Source organism: Schistocerca nitens, chromosome 9, assembly GCF_023898315.1.
Source record: "Schistocerca nitens isolate TAMUIC-IGC-003100 chromosome 9, iqSchNite1.1, whole genome shotgun sequence".
Lineage (NCBI taxonomy): Eukaryota > Metazoa > Arthropoda > Insecta > Orthoptera > Acrididae > Schistocerca > Schistocerca nitens.
The window spans coordinates 149,619,676-149,640,846 of NC_064622.1; the positions used below are offsets into that span (position 1 = coordinate 149,619,676).

The window sequence follows — 21,171 nt, forward strand, 5'->3', positions numbered from 1 at the left end:
AATTGCTTAGTTTGTGATTCTTGATCGTGAACTACTTTCTCATCACTCTTTTGAACAGATGAAATCGCTACGAACTGCAACCTTTGTAACTGATGTAATAAGTAACCTCTCGTTGTTTCTTGTGTATGCTGTTCCGCTGCCTCAACAAATTGTAAGAAATGCCTACTTATGTAATAATATTCCACCAAACACCCCCCCCCCCTCCCCTTCCATGAACTATGGACCTTGCCGTTTGCCGTTGGTGGGGAGGCTTGCATGCCTCAGCGACACAGATAGCCGTACGATGGGTGCAACTACAACGGAGGGATATCTGTTGAGAGGCCAGACAAACGTGTGGTTCCTGAAGAGGGGCAGCAGCCTTTTCAGTAGTTGCAGGGGCAACAGTCTGGATGATTGACTGATCTGGCCTTGTAACACTAACCAAAACGGGCTTGCTGTGCTGGTACTCCGAACGGCTGAAAGCAAGGGGAAACTACAGCCGTAATTTTTCTCGAGGGCATGTAGCTCTACTGTATGGTTAAATGATGATGGCGTCCTCTTGGGTAAAATATTCCGGAGGTAAAATAGTCCCCCATTTGGATCTCTGGGTGGGGACTACTAAGGAGGACTTCGTTATCAGGAGAAAGAAAACTGGCGTTCTATGGATCGGAGCGTGGACTGTCAGATCCCTTAATCGGGCAGGTAGGTTAGGAAATTTAAAAAGGGAAATGAATAGGATAAAGTTAGATATAGTGGGAATTAGTGAAGTTCGGAGGCAGGAGGAACAAGACTTCTGGTCAGGTGAATACAGGGTATAATACAAAATCAAATAGGGGTTATGCAGGAGTAGATTTAATAATGAATAAAAAATAGGAATGCGGGTAAGCTACTACAAACAACATAGCGAACGCATTATTGTGGCCAAGATAGAGGCGAAGCCCACGCCTACCACAATAGTACAAGTTTATATGCCGACTAGCTCTGCAGATGATGAAATGTATGATGAGATAAAAGAAATTATTCAGATAGTGAAGGGAGACGAAAATTTAATAGCCATGGGTGACTGGAACTCGACAGTAGGAAAAGGAAGAGAAGGAAACGTAGTTGGTGAATATGGAATGGGAGTAAGGAATGAAAGAGGAAGCCGTCTGGTAGAATTTTGCACAGAGCATAACTTAATCGTAACTAACACTTGGTTCAAGAATCATAAAAGAAGGTTGTATACATGGAAGAAGCCTGGAGATACTGGAAGGTGTCAGATAGATGATATAATGGTAAGACAGAGATTTAGGAATCAAGATTTAAATTGTAAGACATTTCCAGGGGCACTTGTGGACTCTGACCACAATCTATTGGTTATGAACTGTAGATTAAAACTGAAGAAACTGCAAAAAGGTGGCAATTTAAGTAGATGGGAGCAGGATAAATTGAAAGAACCAGAGGTTGTAGAGAGCTTCAGGGAGAGCATTAGGGAACGATTAACGAGAATGGGGAAAGAAATGCAGTAGAATAAGACTGGGTAGCTTTGAGAGATGAAATAGTGGATGGACCAGAGGATCGAGTAGGTAAAAAGACGAGGGCTAATACAAATCCTTGGGTGACAAAAGAGATATTGAATTTAATTGATGAAAGGAGAAAATACAAAAATACAGTAAATGAAGCAGGCAAAAAGGAATATAAAACGTCTCAAAAATGAGATCGACAGGAAGTGCAAAATGGCTAAGCAGGGATGGCTAGAGGACAAATGTAAGGATGTAGAGGCTTATCTCACTAGGGGTAAGATAGATACTGCCTACAGAAAAGGAAACCACTTGTATGAATATCATGAGCTCAGATGGAAACCCAGTTCTAAGCAAAGAAGGGAAAGCAGAAAGGTGGAAGAAGTATATAGAGGGTCTATACAAGGGCCATGTTCTTGAGGACAATATTATGGAATTGGAAGAGGAGGTAGAAGAAGATGAAATGGGAGATATGATACTGTATGAAGAGTTTGACAGAGCACTGAAAGACCTAAGTCGAAGCAAAGCCCCAGGAGTAGACAACATTCCATTAGAACTACTGATAGCCTTGGGAGAGACAGCCCTGACAAAACTCTGCCATCTGGTGAGCAAGATGTATGGGACAGGCGGAATACCCTCAGACTTCAAGAAGAATATAATAATTCCAATGCCAAAGAAAGCAGGTGTTGACAGATGTGAAAATTACCGAGCTATCAGTTTAATAAGTCATGGCTGCAAAATACTGACACGAATTCTTTGCAGACGAATGGAAAAGCTGGTAGAAGCTGACCTCGGTGAAGATCAGTTTGGATTTAGTAGAAATGTTGGAACACGTGAGGCAATACTGACCATGCGACTTATCTTAGACGATAGATTAAGGAAAGGCAAACCTACGTTTCTAGCATTTATAGACTTAGCGAAAGATTTTGAAAATGTTGACTGGAATACTCTCTTTCAAATTCTGAAGGTGGCAGGGGTAAAATACAGGGAGCGAAAGGCTATTTACAATTTGTACAGAAACCAGATGGCAGTTATAAGAGTCGAGGGGCATGAAAGGGAAGCAGTGGTTGGGAAGGGAGTGAGACAGGGTTGTAGCCTCTCCCCGATATTATTCAATCTGTATATTGAGCAAGCAGTGAAGGAAAAAAAAGAAAAATTCGGAGTAGGAATTAAAATCCGTGGAGAGGAAATAAAAAGTTTGGGGTTCGTCGACGACATTGTAATTCCGTCAGAGACAGCAAAGGACCTGGAAGAGCAGTTGAACGGAATGGACAGTGTCTTGAAAGGAGGATATAAGATGAACATCAACAAAAGCAAAACGAGGATAATGAAATGTAGTCGAGTTAACTCGGTTGATGATGAGGGAATTAGATTAGGAAATGAGACACTTAAAGTAGTAAAGGAGTTTTGCTATTTGGGGAGCAAAATAACTGATGATGGTCGAAGTAGAGAGGATATAAAATGTAGTCTGGCAGTGCCAAGGAAAGCGTTTCTGAAGAAGAGAAATTTGTTAACATCGAGTCTAGATTTAAGTGTCAGGAAGTCGTTTCTGAAAGTATTTGTATGGTGTGTAGCCATGTATGGAAGTGAAACATGGACGTTAAATAGTTTGGACAAGAAGAGAATAGAAGCTTTCGAAATGTGGTGCTACAGAAGAATACTGAAGATTACATGTGTAGATCACATAACTAATGAGAAGGTATTGAACGAAATTACAGAGAAGAGAAATTTGTCTCATAACTTGACCAGAAGAAGGGATCGGTTTTTAGGACATATTCTGAGGCATCAAGGGATCATAAATTTAGTATTTCAGGGCAGCGTGGAGGGTAAAAATCGTAGTGAGAGACCAAGAGATGAATACACTAAACGGATTCAGAAGGATGTAGGTTGCAATAGGTACTGGGAGATAAGAAGCTTGCACAGGATAGAGTAACATGGAGAGCTGCATCAAACCAGTCTCAGGACTGAAGACCACAACAACAACAATCCACCAAATGTCTCTTTACTAAAGAAAATATTCAGAGTGAATGGATACAATTAAAACTGAGCGCAAATAACAACGACAATCATAATATAATTAAATGACGCTACATGGTTCCAGAGACCTTTTCAAGTCTCAAACACCCATTTCTGAGTTTCAGGTAGGATCCGCTGTTTCATTCCATGCTGAGGTGCTAGTCCAATACAGATGAAGAGCCTCTGCAATGCTTTTCGAGTTTAGGTGGAATATCGAGAGGGTTGAGGCGTGAATGAGAATTTGGATTGTGAAGGTAGGCGTGCTAGCAGAGTCTGCGCAGTTCTGTAAAGCGATTGTGCTAGGGTGGCTTAGTGGTTAGTGCATCTGCCCAACGATCAGGAGATCCAAGATCCAAATGGTAGAAATTTTCGTTAGTTGCATCAAACTGCAAATATAAATCCTAATACTGTTGATGAAACATAGAGAAGGAAAATCTGGGGAAAATGTGCAAACGATAATAAACGAAATAAGATTAGAGAAAGAAGATAAAAATGAGAAATGCGTTACGTTAACATATGTGGGAAATATTTCTCAAAAAAATAAATAATACGTGTCGTAGTATTAATATTAAAATTAGCTTCTCCACAGAGAAGAAGCTAGGTACGATGACAATACACAGAACAGTGAAAGCTCAAAACTACGACCAATGAAGAATACGTAACATTAAGTGCAGCGACAGTGACATTTTTTACATTGGACTACCAGGACGAAGAACTACTATAAGATACAAGGAACATATAACAAACAACCTCTCCCCATTTACTATGTGTCTTCCAGAAAATGGACACACTGCATTAGACGTACGCACAAATCTTTCCAGTCTTCGTCGAGCCGAAAAAGGATACTACATAAGCACCCTGAAGAAATAGAAATATATACACATCTGTTAAAACATCCGAATAACATCTTCAAGAAGGAACAGAACTTAAAAAAAAAAAAAAATGTTGAGATGTTCGTCAAAATTCTTATGGGTGACGGACAATTGAGAGCAAGAGATAATCCTAAATTTTATGTACACTATTAACTGATTGTCATAAAAGTTATAAACTTAAGAGCGAACCATATCTCTGCCACGTAAATCGAAGACGGTCTAAAACTATGTACAGCGGGTGACAGAATCCGCGAAACTCTCCCCCTTACTGTTATGGTCAATTGCACAGCTTTACTGTGCCTATCAGAGCATAATACGCAAGGAGACGGACTGCAATCAGCATATTGTATACAGCCATGAAGTTGAGACACTATCTAAGCATTGTCAGAGTACCACGAAGGTATACAAATGTAGAAGTAGAAGTAGATGCATATCGAAATCTCAGTAACAACTCTTTCAGCGCCACAAGTAAGTAAACGTAAATGGAAAATAACCAGAAAAGCAAGCATTACAAGTGTGCAATTCTGCAAGTTTTTCACCCTTGGATCTACACTGAAGCGGCAAGGAAACTGTTATAGGCATGCGTATTCAAATACAGAGATATGCAGACAGGCAAAATATGGTGCTGCGGTCGACAATGCCTATGTAAGACAAAAGTGTCTGCGCAGTGGTTAGGTCGGTTATTGCTGCTACAATGGCAGGTTATCGAGTTGTATGTGAGTTTGAACGTGGCGCCATAGTCATCGCCCGAACAATGGGACACAGCATCTCCGAGGTAGCGATGAAGTGGGGATTTTCCCATACGATCATTTCACGAGTATACCACGAATATCCGGAATCCGGCAAAACATCAAATCTCCGACATCGCTGCGGCCAGAAAATGATCCAGCAAGAACGGGACCAACGACGACTGAAGAGAATCGTTCAAGGTGACAGAAGTGCAACCCTTCAGCAAATTGCTGCAGATTTCAGTGCTGGGCCGTCAGACCAGCGTCAGCGTGCGAACCGTTCAACGAAACATCATCGATATGGGCTTTCGGAACTCAAGGCCCACTCATGTACCCTTAATGACTGAACGAGACAAACCTTTATGCCTCGTCTGGCCCCATCAAGAACGACATTGGGCTGTTGATGACTGGAAACATGTTACCTGGTAGGACGAGTATCGTTTCAAATTGTATCGAGCGGATGGATGTCTACGGGTATGGAGACAATTTCATGGACCTGCATGTCAGCAGGGACTGTTAAAGATAGTGGAGGCTCTGTAATGGTGTGGGGCGTGTGCAGTTGGACCGATATGTGACTGACCCCTGATACGTCTAGATACGACTCTGACAGCTGACACGTAAGTAAACACTCTGTCCATCAGCTGCATCCATTCATGTCCATTGTGCATTCCGATGGACTTGAGCAATTCCAACACGACAATGCGACACCCCACACGTCCAGAGTAGCTACAGAGTGGCTCCAGGAAAACTCTTCTGAGTTTAAACACTTGCGTTGGCCACCAAACTCCCTAGGGATGATCATTATTGAGCATATCTGGGATGCCTTGCAGCGTGGTGTTCAGAAGAGATCTCTACCCCCCCCCTCCCCCCCTCTTACTCTTACGAATTTATGAACAGGCCTGCAGGATTCGTAGGTCAGTTCCCTCCAGGACTACTTCAGACATTAGTGGAGTCCATGCCACGCCGTGTTGCGGAACTACACGATATTAGGCAGTTGTACCAGTTTCTTTGTCTCTTCAGTGTGGAAAGTACAGAACTAATGTAGCAGCAAAACCTAAGGTGAATGAGTTAAGATTTATATACTGATTGTCGGTCTGTCAGCTAGTAGTTCTTTCACAGAAGGCGTAAAAATCTTGTCTCCTGCGAGATTAGAACTGAAAATTAACGCAGTCTTTCCCTTGAAAGGCCCGCACTAGAGCACTAAGCTAGCGTGCAACTGTAGCAGACAGTCCTCGTTTTACGAATGCTGCCTAAGATAGAGAGTTCGTAACATAAATATTCAGAATACTTAATGTGAATGAGAGGAAAATGTACTATGATGATGTTAGGCTTGTTAAAGTAAGATTATTTATTCCATGAAACTTATGTGTTTTATTTCCTGTGACTTGTGGACTTCTTATTCTTCATTTTTGACTCCCTTCCTGATACTACAACATCGTTGAATTTTTAGATAAAATTGTCGTATGCTCTTTGGGGTTGCATCGCACCGGGACTGAATGACAATAGTACCGGGTGGTGAACACTCACCACTGCAACCTGTAGCTACCAAACTATTTAAAACGACTCGAAGCGATACTCAGTGACACGTGTTTGGTCTTTGTTATATGTGTAGGAACGAGTTGAGAACGGAAATATTAATGACGCTATGATTTAGGTTTGATCTCGAAATGCTGAATTTATTTCATTAATCTCATTGTCTTAGCCCGATGTGGGTTGCAACACGCTTACTCAGTTCCTCACGCTCAGATCAAAGGTGACGCAGGGTTTGAGGTCATTCACTCGCAGGAATGGCATTTTTCACGTCTCTGTGGCTGGAGACAGCACAGAACGACTTGGATATTAGCTACGGAAGTAGATGTGGTGATGATAAGAAAACTAGACTCTGCTTTGTCTCACTAGCCTGCTTTATATTGCTTCTTCACTTGTTTGCAATGAACATACAGGAGAGCACAAACACTAGTTTATAACTTCAGTAAGTGTAAACCATAGATTTTTCTTACTAGGTATTCTGTTAGCATTTGATGCGTTCTTTCCCCCAGTGTTCCGTTAGTTTGGCATGACAAGCACAATATTGAATCTACTCCGTCTTCAGTAATCGACAAAGCCTCTTTAGGACATCACTTAGAAAGTTTTTTCCTTCGTAACTTAATAATACTGATGGTATTCCATAACTGCACATATTCTCTGTATTAAGATTCGTGCTATTGTGTCAGCATCCTAAGAAATTTTGGTCTTATGTCAAAGCGGTAGGTGGATCAAAACAAAATGTCCAGACACTCTCTGACCAAAATGGTATTGAAACAGAGGATGACAGACTAAAGGCCGAAATACTAAATGTCTTTTTCCAAAGCTGTTTCACAGAGGAAGACTGCACTGTAGTTCCTTCTCTAGATTGTCACACAGATGACAAAATGGTAGATATCGAAATAGACGACAGAGGAATAGAGAAACAATTAAAATCGCTCAAAAGAGGAAAGGCCGCTGGACTTGATGGGATACCAGTTCGATTTTACACAGAGTACGCGAACGAACTTGCCCCCCTTCTTGCAGCGGTGTACCGTAGGTCTCTAGAAGAGCGTAGCGTTCCAAAGGATTGGAAAAGGGCACAGGTCATCCCCGTTTTCCAGAAGGGACGTCAAACAGATGTGCAGAACTATAGACCTATATCTCTAACGTCGATCAGTTGTAGAATTTTGGAACGCGTATTATGTTCGAGTATAATGACTTTTCTGGAGACTAGCAATCTACTCTGTAGGAATCAGCATGGGTTTCGAAAAAGACGGTCGTGTGAAACCCAGCTCGCGCTATTCGTCCACGAGACTCAGAGGGCCATAGACACGGGTTCACAGGTAGATGCCGTCTTTCTTGACTTCCGCAAGGCGTTCGATACAGTTCCCCACAGTCGTTTAATGAACAAAGTAAGAGCATATGGACTATCAGACCAATTGTGTGATTGAATTGAAGAGTTCCTAGATAACAGAACGCAGCATGTCATTCTCAATGGACAGAAGTCTTCCGAAGTAAGAGTGATTTCAGGTGTGCCGCAGGGGTGTGTCGTACGACCGTTGCTATTCACAATATACATAAATGACCTTGTGGATGACATCGGAAGTTCACTGAGGATTTTTGCAGATGATGCTGTGGTGTATCGAGAGGTTGTAACAATGGAAAATTATACTGAAATGCAGGAGGATCTGCAGCGAATTGACGCATGGTGCAGGGAATGGCAATTGAATCTCAATGTAGACAAGTGTAATGTGCTGCGAATACATAGAAAGATAGATGCCCTATCATTTAGCTACAAAATAGCAGGTCAGCAACTGGAAGCTGTTAATTCCATAAATTATCTGGGAGTACGCATTAGGAATGATTTAAAATGGAATGATCATATAAAGTTGATCGTCGGTAAAGCAGATGCCAGACTGAGATTCATTGGAAGAATCCTAAGGAAATGCAATCCGAAAACAAAGGAAGTAGGTTACAGTATGCTTGTTCGCCCACTGCTTGAATACTGCTCAGCAGTGTGGGATCCGTACCAGATGGGGTTGATAGAAGAGATAGAGAAGATCCAACGGAGAGCAGCGCGCTTCGTTACAGGATCGTTTAGTAATCGCGAAAGCGTTAACGGAGATGATAGATAAACTCCAGTGGAAGAGTCTGCAGGAGAGACGCTCAGTAGCTCGGTACGGGCTTTTGTTAAAGTTTCGAGAACGTACCTTCACCGAGGAGTCAAGCAGTATATTGCTCCCTCCTACGTATATCTCGCGAAGAGACAATGAGGATAAAATCGGAGAGATTAGAGCCCACACAGAAGCATACCGACAATCCTTCTTTCCACGAACAATACGAGACTGGAATAGAAGGGAGAACTGATAGAGGTACTCAGGGTACCCTCCGCCACACACCGTCAGGTGGCTTGCGGAGTGTGGATGTAGATGTAGATGCTAATACGCTCTGCTACAACGAATTTTGCGAGGACACCTTGAAACATTAGGATGTACTATTCCCTTCCTCCGTTACCTGAAGCAGTGTTATTACGTGGATGTCACAATGAACTAATACCTGGTTAGGAATTTTGGCCAGCACCAACAGCTTACCTTTGGGGTGTCCGCCCCGACAGCTGAATGGTAAGCGTGACGGACTGCCGTCCTAAGGGGCTGGGTTCGATTCCCGACTGGGATGGGGATTTTCTTCGCTCAGGGACTGGGTGTTGTCCAATGACGCCAAATGCTCATTTCCATTTACCTTTGGGGTGTGGGCCATAAGGACATACCGAAATGACAATAGTAATCCGTTGTAGTTGCAACACACTTATTTATTCAATCATAAAGCATTATCAAATCACAATAACAGTAATAAAGGCGATTGTGTTATAAAGCCAGATCACTTGGATAAATGACGAACAAGTTTCTTTGACTAGAACAAGACCCATAAAAACTTGAAAATGGAATACAACTAATTAAACTAACTTAGATGGAACTAATATCTACATGATACCTATCAGAACTCTAATTACTTCCAATCAGCTAAAGAATGGCTTAAGTGACAGAACACAGATCTTGTAAGATTTGGTTGCCAACTTTCCTAAATAAAACACTATTCCTAAAAGCTTTATTACAATAAAAATCGCTTCCACGACTAAGGAGGTGCTTTAATTTGACTGACAAATTTTCAAGTTTACTTAATTCAGTTGATTAAGCAACAATGTGTTTAAAATGATTACTACTAGAACACGACCATATGACAATAGCCCCTAAAATGAGGCCGCTTCAATACTGGGTGTGAATTAGTGATAGACACGAGCACACCAAAGGATTTTAATCAATAGAAGAGATCCACGAGACAGCAAATGAAATAGAAATGTACTCAACTTTGCATTGCAATTGTCCGCTGCTCGTGGTCGTGCGGTAGCGTTCTGGCTTCCCACGCCCGGGTTCCCGGGTTGTATTCCCGGCGGGGTCAGGGATATTCTCTGCCTCGTGATGACTGGGTGTTGTGTGATGTCCTTAGGTTAGTTAGGTTTAAGTAGTTCTAAGTTCTAGGATACTGATGACCATAGATGTTAAGTCCCATAGTGCTCAGAGCCTTTTTGCATTGCAATTGAACTTCAGACACCATAACTCTTCACGGAAAGGATGGAATCACAAGGCAGTAACAACATAACCCGCGATGTAAAGGGGGAGGAGGGGGGGGGCAGGGCCTTAAACATCACTCTGCCGTTATGGTACTCTGCTCCCAGTTTGCTCGCGTCAACCACTGCCAATTATTTGCAACACAAAACACGTCAGCGGCGGACAATATTCTGAGGCATGAGATACACAGTCTTGTCTAGAGAACAGGTGATCAATACTTTCAATGAAATCAGCCTCCGTGAGTTACTTGACCAGTCACGGCCCTTAAAATTTGATTAACCAATTCGCAAAAGGACCGCTAAAATAATGTCCTAAAGGAAAAATGACAAGAATTATCTCGGCACACATTTGATTGCCAAACTACAATAATGAACTACAAGGTAGAATGGAAGAAATATCTTGGCATGGCTTGGAACGCCAGACACCGACTTACGCACTACTCGTTGCGCTTCTAGCTACGCATTTATCCATGCTTCATGTTGGCTTGTTGGACGTAGCCACACTTCTTTAACTGCCATCAAGTATCAAGTCACGACACCTAGTTGCGTGATAAACAACTAGAACAATTCCAAGTAGTTTTTAGTACACTGGCATGTTCAGTTAAGATGCACGCAACCCCCGAAGCAACTCCAATTCATTCGGCCTGTATAGCTTGTAACAGACTCGAAAGTACACTACTGACCATTAAAACTGCTGCACCAAGACGAAATGCTGACGATAAACGGGTATTCATTGGACAAATATGTTATACTAGAACTGAAAATGAAATGTCGTGTGGCTAGGGCCTCCCGTCGGGTAGACCGTTCGCCTGGTGCAGGTCTTTCGATTTGACGCCACTTCGGCGACCTGCGCGTCGATGGGGATGAAATGATGATGATTAGGACAACACAACACCCAGTCCCTGAGCGGAAAAAACCCCCGACACAGCCGGGAATCGAGCCCGAGACCTTAGGATTGACATTCCGTCACGCTCACCACTCAGCTAAGGGGGCCGGACATACTAGAACTGACATGTGATTACATTTTCACGCAATTTGGGTGCATAGATCCTGAGAAATCAGTACCCAGAACAACCACCTCTGGCCGTAATAAAGGGCCTTGATACGCCTGGGCATTGAGTCAAACAGAGCTTGGATGGCGTGTACAGGTACATCCACCCATGCAGCTTCAACTCGATACCACAGTTCATCAAGAGTAGTGACTGGCGTATTGTGACAAGCCAGTTGCTCGGCCACCACTGACCAGACGTTTTCAATTGGTGAGAGATCTGGAGAATGTGCTGGCCAGCGCAGCAGTCGAACATTTTTTGTATCCAGCAAGACCCGTAAAGGTCCTGCAACATGCGGTCTTGCATTATCCTGCTGAAATGTATGGTTTCGCAGGGATCGAATGAAGGGTAGAGCCACGGGTCGTAATAAGTCTGAAATGTAACGTCCACTGTTCAAAGTGCCGTCAGTGCGAACAAGAGGTGACCGAGACGTGTAACCAATGGCACTCCATACCATCACGCCGGGTGATATGCCAGTATGGTGATGACGAATACACGCTTCCAATGTGCGTTCACCGCGGTGTCGCCAAATACGGATGCGACCATCATGATGCTGTAAACAGAACCTGGATTCATCCGAAAAAATGACGTTTAGCCATTCGTGCACCTAGGTTCGTCGTTGAGTACACCATCGCAGGCGCTCCTGTTTGTGATGCAGCGTCAAGGGTAACCGCAGTCATGGTCTCCGAGCTGATAGTCCATGCTGCTGCAAACGTCGTCGAACTGTTCGTGCAGATGGTTGTTGTCTTGCAAACGTCCCCATTTGTTGACTGAGGGATCGAGACGAGGCTGCACGATTCGTTACAGCCATGCGGATAAGATGCCTGTCATCTCGACTGCTAGTGATACGAGGCCGTTGGGATCCAGCACGGCGTTCCGTATTACCCTCCTGAACCCACCGATTCCATATTCTGCTATCAGTCATTGGATCTCGCCCAACGTGAGTACCAATGTCGCGATACGATAAAGCGCAATCGCGATAGGCTACAATCCGACTTTTATCAAAGTTGGAAACGTGATGGTACTCATTTCTCCTCCTTACACGAGGCATCACAACAACGTTTCACGAGGCAACGCCGATTAACGGCTGTTTGTGTATGAGAAATCGGTTGGAAACTTTCCTTATGTCCGCAAGTAGTAGGTGTCGCCACCGGCGCCAACCTTGTGTGAATGCTCTGAAAAGATAATCATTTGCATATCACAGCATCTTATTCCTGTCGGTTAAATTTCTCGTCTGTAGCACGTCATCTTCGTGGTGTAGCAGTTTTAATGGCCAGTAGTGCGCTTGTCCTTCTCACCTCTAGGAAAACCAAACCACCATGGGCAATGGATCGGCGTTGCACGATTCGACACACCGTAGCGGCTCTCCGCGTGCTGCCTCCGTACACAGTCCCACGCCACTGCACCTCACACCGCGGATACCCCCACAAGAGTCGCAGTAGAACGCACGCTCTGCAGTTTAATGCCCGCCGGCAAAGATATGAAGAAGAGCAATCAACGGCGAAGTCGACTCAAAGATGAAAATGAGAATCGACGGCAACTGGAGCCAGAAATGCACCAGCTCAACCTTATTCTGCAAAACATGTCCTTCCGTCAGTTCTCGCAGCTTCGACAGTCTGAGACAAGTCCACTGATCAGTTCGGCCAAAATCAGACAGCCGTGAGATAATCGCACTACCAGCAGAACGGCGCCCTGGTAGAGAGGGCTGACGAGGAGCAGGGTGCGCGGCATGTGGCAGTGATCGGCTGCGTGGTCAGCGGGCATCTGGAAGCCACTAACTGCGACGAAGCTGCTGGCGGAGCTGCTAGCGTGACCCTAAATACGCTACGCTAACGGCGGATGCATACAAGATTCCTATTGGTGGTGCGATGTGTTTGCGGAAATGCTGACTTCTCCGCCAATGAAGCAGTTGGTGAGCGCGTGTCCTCCAAGCCGAGGGGTCCATCTGGCGGCGGCCGTTAAACTTGCTCGCTTGCAGCCGCTGGCCTTCTGCAAGGTGGTAGGCTACCCGCCATGCTATTCCGGCGGTATGGCGTCGGCGCATACTCGCATACACGCCACAAACAACTACACTCATATTCAGAAAAAAACTGAACACCTTGAACTATAGACAGGACATTCATATTCTCAGAACATGCACACTCTAGCTCATAAATTAAGGATAATGCTGATACACGGTGAAACAACGCTCTAGCGGGCGGTTTGCAGGTTTAAATCACCTCGGGGTATGACCATGGGGTGCATTTGACCTGCAGTCGTCGCACGATGGCGCTGGCAGCAGTCCACATACGCTGAGGTGTGTTGGTGCATATCAGAGTACGGCGCAGTGAGTAAGTGTGAAGACGTTTTCAGACGTGCTAATGGTGACTGTGTGTTGAAAATGCCTCAAAGAACACATATTGATGAAGTTATGAGGGGTAGTATACTAGGGCGACTGGAGGCTGTTCAAAATGGCTCTGAGCACTATGGGACTCAACTGCTGAGGTCATAAGTCCCCTAGAACTTAGAACTACTTAAACCTAACTAACCTAAGGACAACACACACATCCATGCCCGAGGCAGGATTCGAACCTGCGACCGTAGCGGTCGCGCGGTTCCAGACTGTAGCGCCAGAACCGCTCGGCCACCAGCGGCCGGCTTGGAGGCTGTATTAGGGCGACTGGAGGCTGGTCAAACACAGTAGTTCGTAGCACGGGCCCTCCGTGTGCCACAAAGTGTGATCTCAAGATAGCAGCCAGGAAACATGTCCAGGCGCTACAGTACGGGACGTCCACAGTATACAACACAACAGGAAGACCGATATCTCACCATTACTGCCCGCAGACGGCCACAGAGTACTGCAGGTAGCCTTGCTCGGGATCTTACCGCAGCCACTGGAACAGGTGTCTCCAGACACACAGTCTACAGACGACTGAACAGACATGTTTTATTCGCCCAGAGACCTGTAAGGTGCAGTCCACTAACCCCTGGTCGCAGGAGAACCTGTGACGCCTGGTCTGAAGAACACATTACACAGTCATTGGGACAGTGCTCCCAGGTTATGTTCACGGACGAGTCTAGGTGTAGTCTGAACAGTGATTCTCGCCGGGTTTTCATCTGGCGTGAACCAAGGTCCAGATACCAACCCCTTAATGTCCTTGAAGGGGACCTGTATGGAGGTCGTCGTTTGATGGTGTGGGGTGGGATTGGTGCACGTACACCCCTGCATGTCTTTAACAGAGGAACTGTAACAGGTCAGGTGTATCGGGACGTCATTTTGCACCAGTATGTCCGCCTTTTCAGGGGTGCAGTGGGTCCTACCTTCCTACTGATTGATGATGAGGCACGCCCCCACCCAGCTGCCATCGTGGAGGAGTTCCTTGAGACAGAAGATATGAGGCGAATGGAGTGGCCTGCCTGTTCTCCAGACCTAAACCCCATCGAGCACGCTTGGGATGCTCTCGGTCGACAGATCGCTGCATGTCAAACCCCTAGGACACTTCAGGAGCTCAGACAGGCACTTGGGCATGAATGGGAGGCTATACCCCTGCAGCTGCTCGACCACCTGATCCTGAGTATGCCGACCCGTTGTGCGGCCTGTGTACGTGTGCATGGTGATCATATCCCATACTGTTGTCGGGGTACATGCGCAGGAAACAGTGGCGTTTTGTAGCACATGTGTTTCGGGGCGGTTTTCTCAACTACTCACCAATACCGTGGACTTACAGATTCGTGTCGTGTGCGTCCCCTATGTGCCTATGCTATTAGCCTCAGTTTTGTGTAGTGGCACGTTGTGTGGCACCACATTCTGCAATTATCCTTAATTTATGAGCATGAGTGTACATTGGAATGTTCTGCAGAAATGGTTAGCATTCTGTCAACTCAGTTCAGCACGTGTCCTGTTCGCTAGTAGGTACAGGGTCCGCCATTGGCCCTGGTAACCTATTCCCTGCGTGATGACACTGACGCGTATCAGGATCGAATGGCGTCCTATGGTAAAGTTGTCCACGCTGCATTCACCTGGTTCCACAGTTCACTGTGATGCTTGGCACTGGGTTACATTCGTTCACACGTCATCTCACCATGTCCCACACATTTTCGACTGCCGACATGTATGCTGATCTGGCGGGCCAGGGCAAAAGGCTGATATCCTGTGACACCATGAAGGGATGTGTTCGTGAAGCGGCACGTGGTCTTGCTGAAAAGAAAGGTGTCTGGGGTGTTGTGCAGGATGGGTATGGGTACTGGTCGCTGGTTGTAATTCACGCAGGTCACACTGGTCTGAGTGCCCTGGACATGCACCAACTGTAATTTGCGATTTTATGTATGTCTTGTGCGAATGAAATCAATGGTGCTCCCCAAAATGCGGTCATCATTTTCAAACAAACAGAACCTGGATTCGTCAAAAAACTCTATCTCATGCCATTCCTGACCACAGTGACGTCGTTATATACACCATTGCCGTCTATTATTTCTGCACATTCGTCAGAAGTGGACTTCGCACATGTAACCCATGCATGTAACCCATGCCGTAATAAATGGCGACGGACTGTCACCCCTGCTAGTGAACGATGTGTTAGACCGTTCCATTGTTGCCTGGAGCCGAGGAGAACGCAGATACAGACATGTACTAAGCGCCATTCGGATGAGGTGACTGTCTTCTCGGGGAGGGGGGAATCTGCGTGGTGAGACCTGACCCATCTCGTAGTGGAAACACTTCGTCCCACACGAGCAGCATTTTCCCGGATGGATGCGTCACGTTCCCTCACGCCAATAATTGGCACTCTCTCAAATTCGTCCGCAGTTTGTGGTCTAGTGGTTAGCGTTGGTGCCCCTGGATGCTGGGGTCCTGGGTTCGATTCGATTCCGGGCCGCGTCGGGGATTATTTCCTCCAGTGGACTGGTTGTTTGTGTTGTCCTCATCATTTAATCATAATTTAGGAAAAATGGCGAGAATGGACAGAGAAAATATTTGGAATTTTTACGGGCGCTGATAAGCAAGCTGTTGACCGCCCCACAAACCAAAATCGTCATCATCATCATCATGTTCAAACTCATTAATTTCATAGTGCAGTTCGCGCATACGTCTGCGAGTCATCCTGCACGTCTGCTTAAGTCACACTGATCCATTGCCTTCCATTTATAGCAACATCGAGAGCAGGAGGCACATTTTACTGGTAGCTGGTGTTGCGCCGCGATATCGATGTTGACCTCGAACCCGTTGGACGTCATTCTTAAAATACTAACCATTTCTGCACAACGTACTAATGTACATGTCCTGTGAATATGAACTTCTTACACTCCTGGAAATGGAAAAAAGAACACATTGACACCGGTGTGTCAGACCCACCATACTTGCTCCGGACACTGCGAGAGGGCTGTACAAGCAATGATCACACGCACGGCACAGCGGACACACCAGGAACCGCGGTGTTGGCCGTCGAATGGCGCTAGCTGCGCAGCATTTGTGCACCGCCGCCGTCAGTGTCAGCCAGTTTGCCGTGGCATACGGAGCTCCATCGCAGTCTTTAACACTGGTAGCATGCCGCGACAGCGTGGACGTGAACCGTATGTGCAGTTGACGGACTTTGAGCGAGGGCGTATAGTGGGCATGCGGGAGGCCGGGTGGACGTACCGCCGAATTGCTCAACACGTGGGGCGTGAGGTCTCCACAGTACATCGATGTTGTCGCCAGTGGTCGGCGGAAGGTGCACGTGCCCGTCGACCTGGGACCGGACCGCAGCGACGCACGGATGCACGCCAAGACCGTAGGATCCTACGCAGTGCCGTAGGGGACCGCACCGCCACTTCCCAGCAAATTAGGGACACTGTTGCTCCTGGGGTATCGGCGAGGACCATTCGCAACCGTCTCCATGAAGCTGGGCTACGGTCCCGCACACCGTTAGGCCGTCTTCCGCTCACGCCCCAACATCGTGCAGCCCGCCTCCAGTGGTGTCGCGACACGCGTGAATGGAGGGACGAATGGAGACGTGTCGTCTTCAGCGATGAGAGTCGCTTCTGCCTTGGTGCCAATGATGGTCGTATGCGTGTTTGGCGCCGTGCAGGTGAGCGCCACAATCAGGACTGCATACGACCGAGGCACACAGGGCCAACACCCGGCATCATGGTGTGGGGAGCGATCTCCTACACTGGCCGTACACCACTGGTGATCGTCGAGGGGACACTGAATAGTGCACGGTACATCCAAACCGTCATCGAACCCATCGTTCTACCATTCCTAGACCGGCAAGGGAACTTGCTGTTCCAACAGGACAATGCACGTCCGCATGTATCCCGTGCCTCCCAACGTGCTCTAGAAGGTGTAAGTCAACTACCCTGGCCAGCAAGGTCTCCAGATCTGTCCCCCATTGAGCATGTTTGGGACTGGATGAAGCGTCGTCTCACGCGGTCTGCACGTCCAGCACGAACGCTGGTCCAACTGAGGCGCCAGGTGGAAATGGCATGGCAAGCCGTTCCACAGGACTACATCCAGCATCTCTACGATCGTCTCCATGGGAGAATAGCAGCCTGCATTGCTGCGAAAGGTGGATATACACTGTACTAGTGCCGACATTGTGCATGCTCTGTTGCCTGTGTCTATTATGTGCCTGTGGTTCTGTCAGTGTGATCATGTGATGTATCTGACCCCAGGAATGTGTCAATAAAGTTTCCCCTTCCTGGGACAATGAATTCACGGTGTTCTTATTTCAATTTCCAGGAGTGTATTTCTAGTCGTTCAAGGTGCTCTGTTTTTTCTGAGCATGAGTGTATTTCGGCGGTGTGTCGTCGGCGCATAGTCGCGACCCACCACAAACAACTACTTTCTAAACCGTAATGGTTCCACTTGATACACAGAGGCAGTGAACTATAGGCCACCAGTGTAGCAGAGCCTCACTAACGCCGGTGAAATCCTTTCATCGCGTCACCATGCAAAGCTTAGGTGAAACGTGGAAATGCTGACGAAGAAATTTTCTCTCCGAAAACACAAAATAAGAAACGCTTAGTGTACAGTGTCACGAAAAAACGCTTTCACAGTTATTGGGAGGATGAATCTGTAATTCTCGTCAGAAGTGAAGTGTTCCGCATCATTTGGCTCACGAGAAACGAAATTTGAAAAGTACAGAATCAGACGATCGCGACGGTAATATGTGTCGAATTATCATAAGGGTAGTGGAAATGTGCCCGCATAACCTACGGCCAGATGAGAGGAAAAACAGATTTTGGCAACACAAACGAGTGCCAGTAAAAATTGTGGTGTTTCAAGTCTGTGAGTATAAGTACAAACAGAAATGTATTTAACAAGAAAAGTTTGCTGGAGCTGCGTTTAATATAAATGGCGAACGCGTGTAGTGCATAATAAATATTACATTACAACGAGAAAAAGGCGTTTTGAAATTATAAAACGAGCAATTTGATTGATTTATTTCCTTCCGAGATTGCTCCTCTCATGGTGGATGATTCTCTGATTTCAGAGGCACGCTGTTCCCAAGTGCTGCTGTATATGCCACTGGTCGTGGATTCCAACGCTAACTGCAAAGCCTACTTTCCCAACTACAACGCTAGAACCTCTTTCTGCGCTGGAGGAGTATATGGAGGAAGCATATGCAACGTGAGTAACCCAGCACACACACACACACACACACACACACACACACACACACACACTGTGCTTGTTGTACCTCTCGCACTCATTCGATTTTTCGTAGCTTGAAAGAAGCTTAGCACGTATCATTTCTGCAGAACGTGCTAATGTACATGTCCTGTGAATATGAACGTCTTATCTCTAGTCGTTGAAGGTGTTCTGTTTTCTCTCAATAGATAGTTGAGAGTATTTCTTGACTTATTTTCTACACACTTCGTCGAATAAATAGAAGAATCCATGTAAATTAAACTCTTTTTGTTCATATGACAACTTTTGCGGGTTCTTCATCTTTTCGGCAAGAATTTCAAATTATTCGAAGACGTTTACCACAGGGTCTTTCCCTGTGCTATGCTTAATTTTGATGCTATCTTCAATCTCGCATGAAGTATGGTTAGTTGTCTTCAGACGCACAGCCAGTGTTGTACGACTGCAATTTAAATTCCAGTGTTCTTTATGAAGTACACACATCAATAAAAGTTTTGCGTCACTTCTGATCCGAGGGTTCCGAAACCTGTACAGAAAATTGGAATAGAGATCAACATAAACATCATTTTCGCCCATGAAAACCACACATAGCATGTTGTGCCACCATACAGCGAGACCTTCAGAGGTGGTGGTCCAGATTGCTGTACACACCGGTACCTCTAATACCCAGTAGCACGTTCTCTTGCATTGATGCATGCCTCTATTCGTCGTGGCATACTATCCACAAGTTCATCAAGGCACTGTTGGTCCAGATTGTCCCACTCCTCAACGGCGATTCCTCAAAGTGGTTGGTGGGTCACATCGTCCATAAACAGCCCTTTTCAATCTGTCCCAGGCATGTTCGATAGGCATGTCTGGAGACAAGCTGGCCACTATAGTCGAGCGATGTCGTTATATTGAAGGAACTCATTCACAAGATGTCGAATTGTCGTTTATGACGACGAATGCCTCGCCAATATGCTGCCGATATGGTTGCACTATCGGTCTGAGGATGACATTCACCTAACGCAGAACCGTTACGGCGCTTTCCATGACCACCAGCGGCGACCGTCGGCCACCCATGATGCCACCCTATAACAGCAGGGAACCTCCACCTGGCTGCACTCGCTGAACAGTCTGTCTCAGGCTTTCAACATTAGCGCCTCCGACGATTGTATGGTTGAAGGGATATGCGACACTCTTCGGCGAAGAGAACGTGACGCCAATCCTGTGCGATCAATTCGGCGTGTTGTTCGGCCCATCTCCACGGCGCTGCATGGTGTCGTGGTTTGGTTGCAAAGATGGACCTCGCCATGGACGTCGGGAGCGAAGTTGCGCATCATGCTGCCTATCGCGCACAGTTTTAGTCGTAGCACGACGTCCTGTGGCTGAACGAAAAGCATTATTCAACGTGGTGGCGTTGCTATGAGGGTTCCTCCGAGCCATAATACGTAGGTAGCGGTCATCCACTGCCACTTGGGTGGCCTGAGCGAGGCATGTCATCGACAGTTACTGCTCTCTGTATCTCCCCCATATTTGAAGAACATCGCTTTGGTTCACTCCGGGACTCCTGGACACTTCCCTAGTTGAGAGCCCTTCCTGGCACAAATTAACAATTCCGACACGATCGAACAGCGGTATTGACCGTCTAGGCATGCTTGAACTACAGACAACACCAGCCGTGTACCTCCTTCCTGGTGGAATGACTGGAACTGATCAGCTGTCGGACCCCCTCCGTCTAATAGGCACTGCACATGCATGGGTGTTTACATATTTGGGCGGGTTTAGTGACGTCTCTGAACAGTCAAGGCGACTGTGTCTGTGATACAATGTGCAAAGTCAATCTCTGTCTTCAGGAGTTCTGGGAACCGGCGTGATGCAAAACTTTTTTTGATGTGTGTATTCTAAATGGTTTTCATGTTCGGCCAATATATATGCGCTGACAATTCTGACAATGTATTTTATATACTTCTGAATTACCGTATTTGTCCTTATGTTCGTCCTCCTTGTTATAGTGCTTGCTAGGGGAAGTGATTGTCCGAAATTCGGCGTTAACCTTTCGATCTTGGGAAAATCTCATAGTGTTGTATTTTATAGGACTTTTGTGTGAGAGTGTGAGATATTACTTTGAACGCATGGAGGATTAATGAGCGTGTACTGCTACACAGGCCGCCCTGAGTGAAGCAGTTTCCTTCGCTTATTTATTGAAATTCTGGGCTAGTCCCTACACTTCGCCTAAGTGAATGCGGTACAAAAACATTTAATATACGACAGGTGGACGAGCTGGTCCAGTGTTCTATTATTGTGATCAA

At 46.0% G+C, this 21,171-nt stretch overlaps 1 protein-coding gene across 1 annotated transcript in view; it reads left to right on the forward strand.

The window, feature by feature from the left end:
• LOC126203802 (uncharacterized) overlaps nucleotides 1–21,171 on the forward strand; it is a 279,323-nt gene that overhangs the window by 238,526 nt on the left and 19,626 nt on the right. The window contains exon 9 of the mRNA XM_049938169.1: nucleotides 18,726–18,862. Coding sequence (XP_049794126.1) covers nucleotides 18,726–18,862 — 137 coding nt within the window. The remainder of the gene's footprint in view (nucleotides 1–18,725; nucleotides 18,863–21,171) is intronic.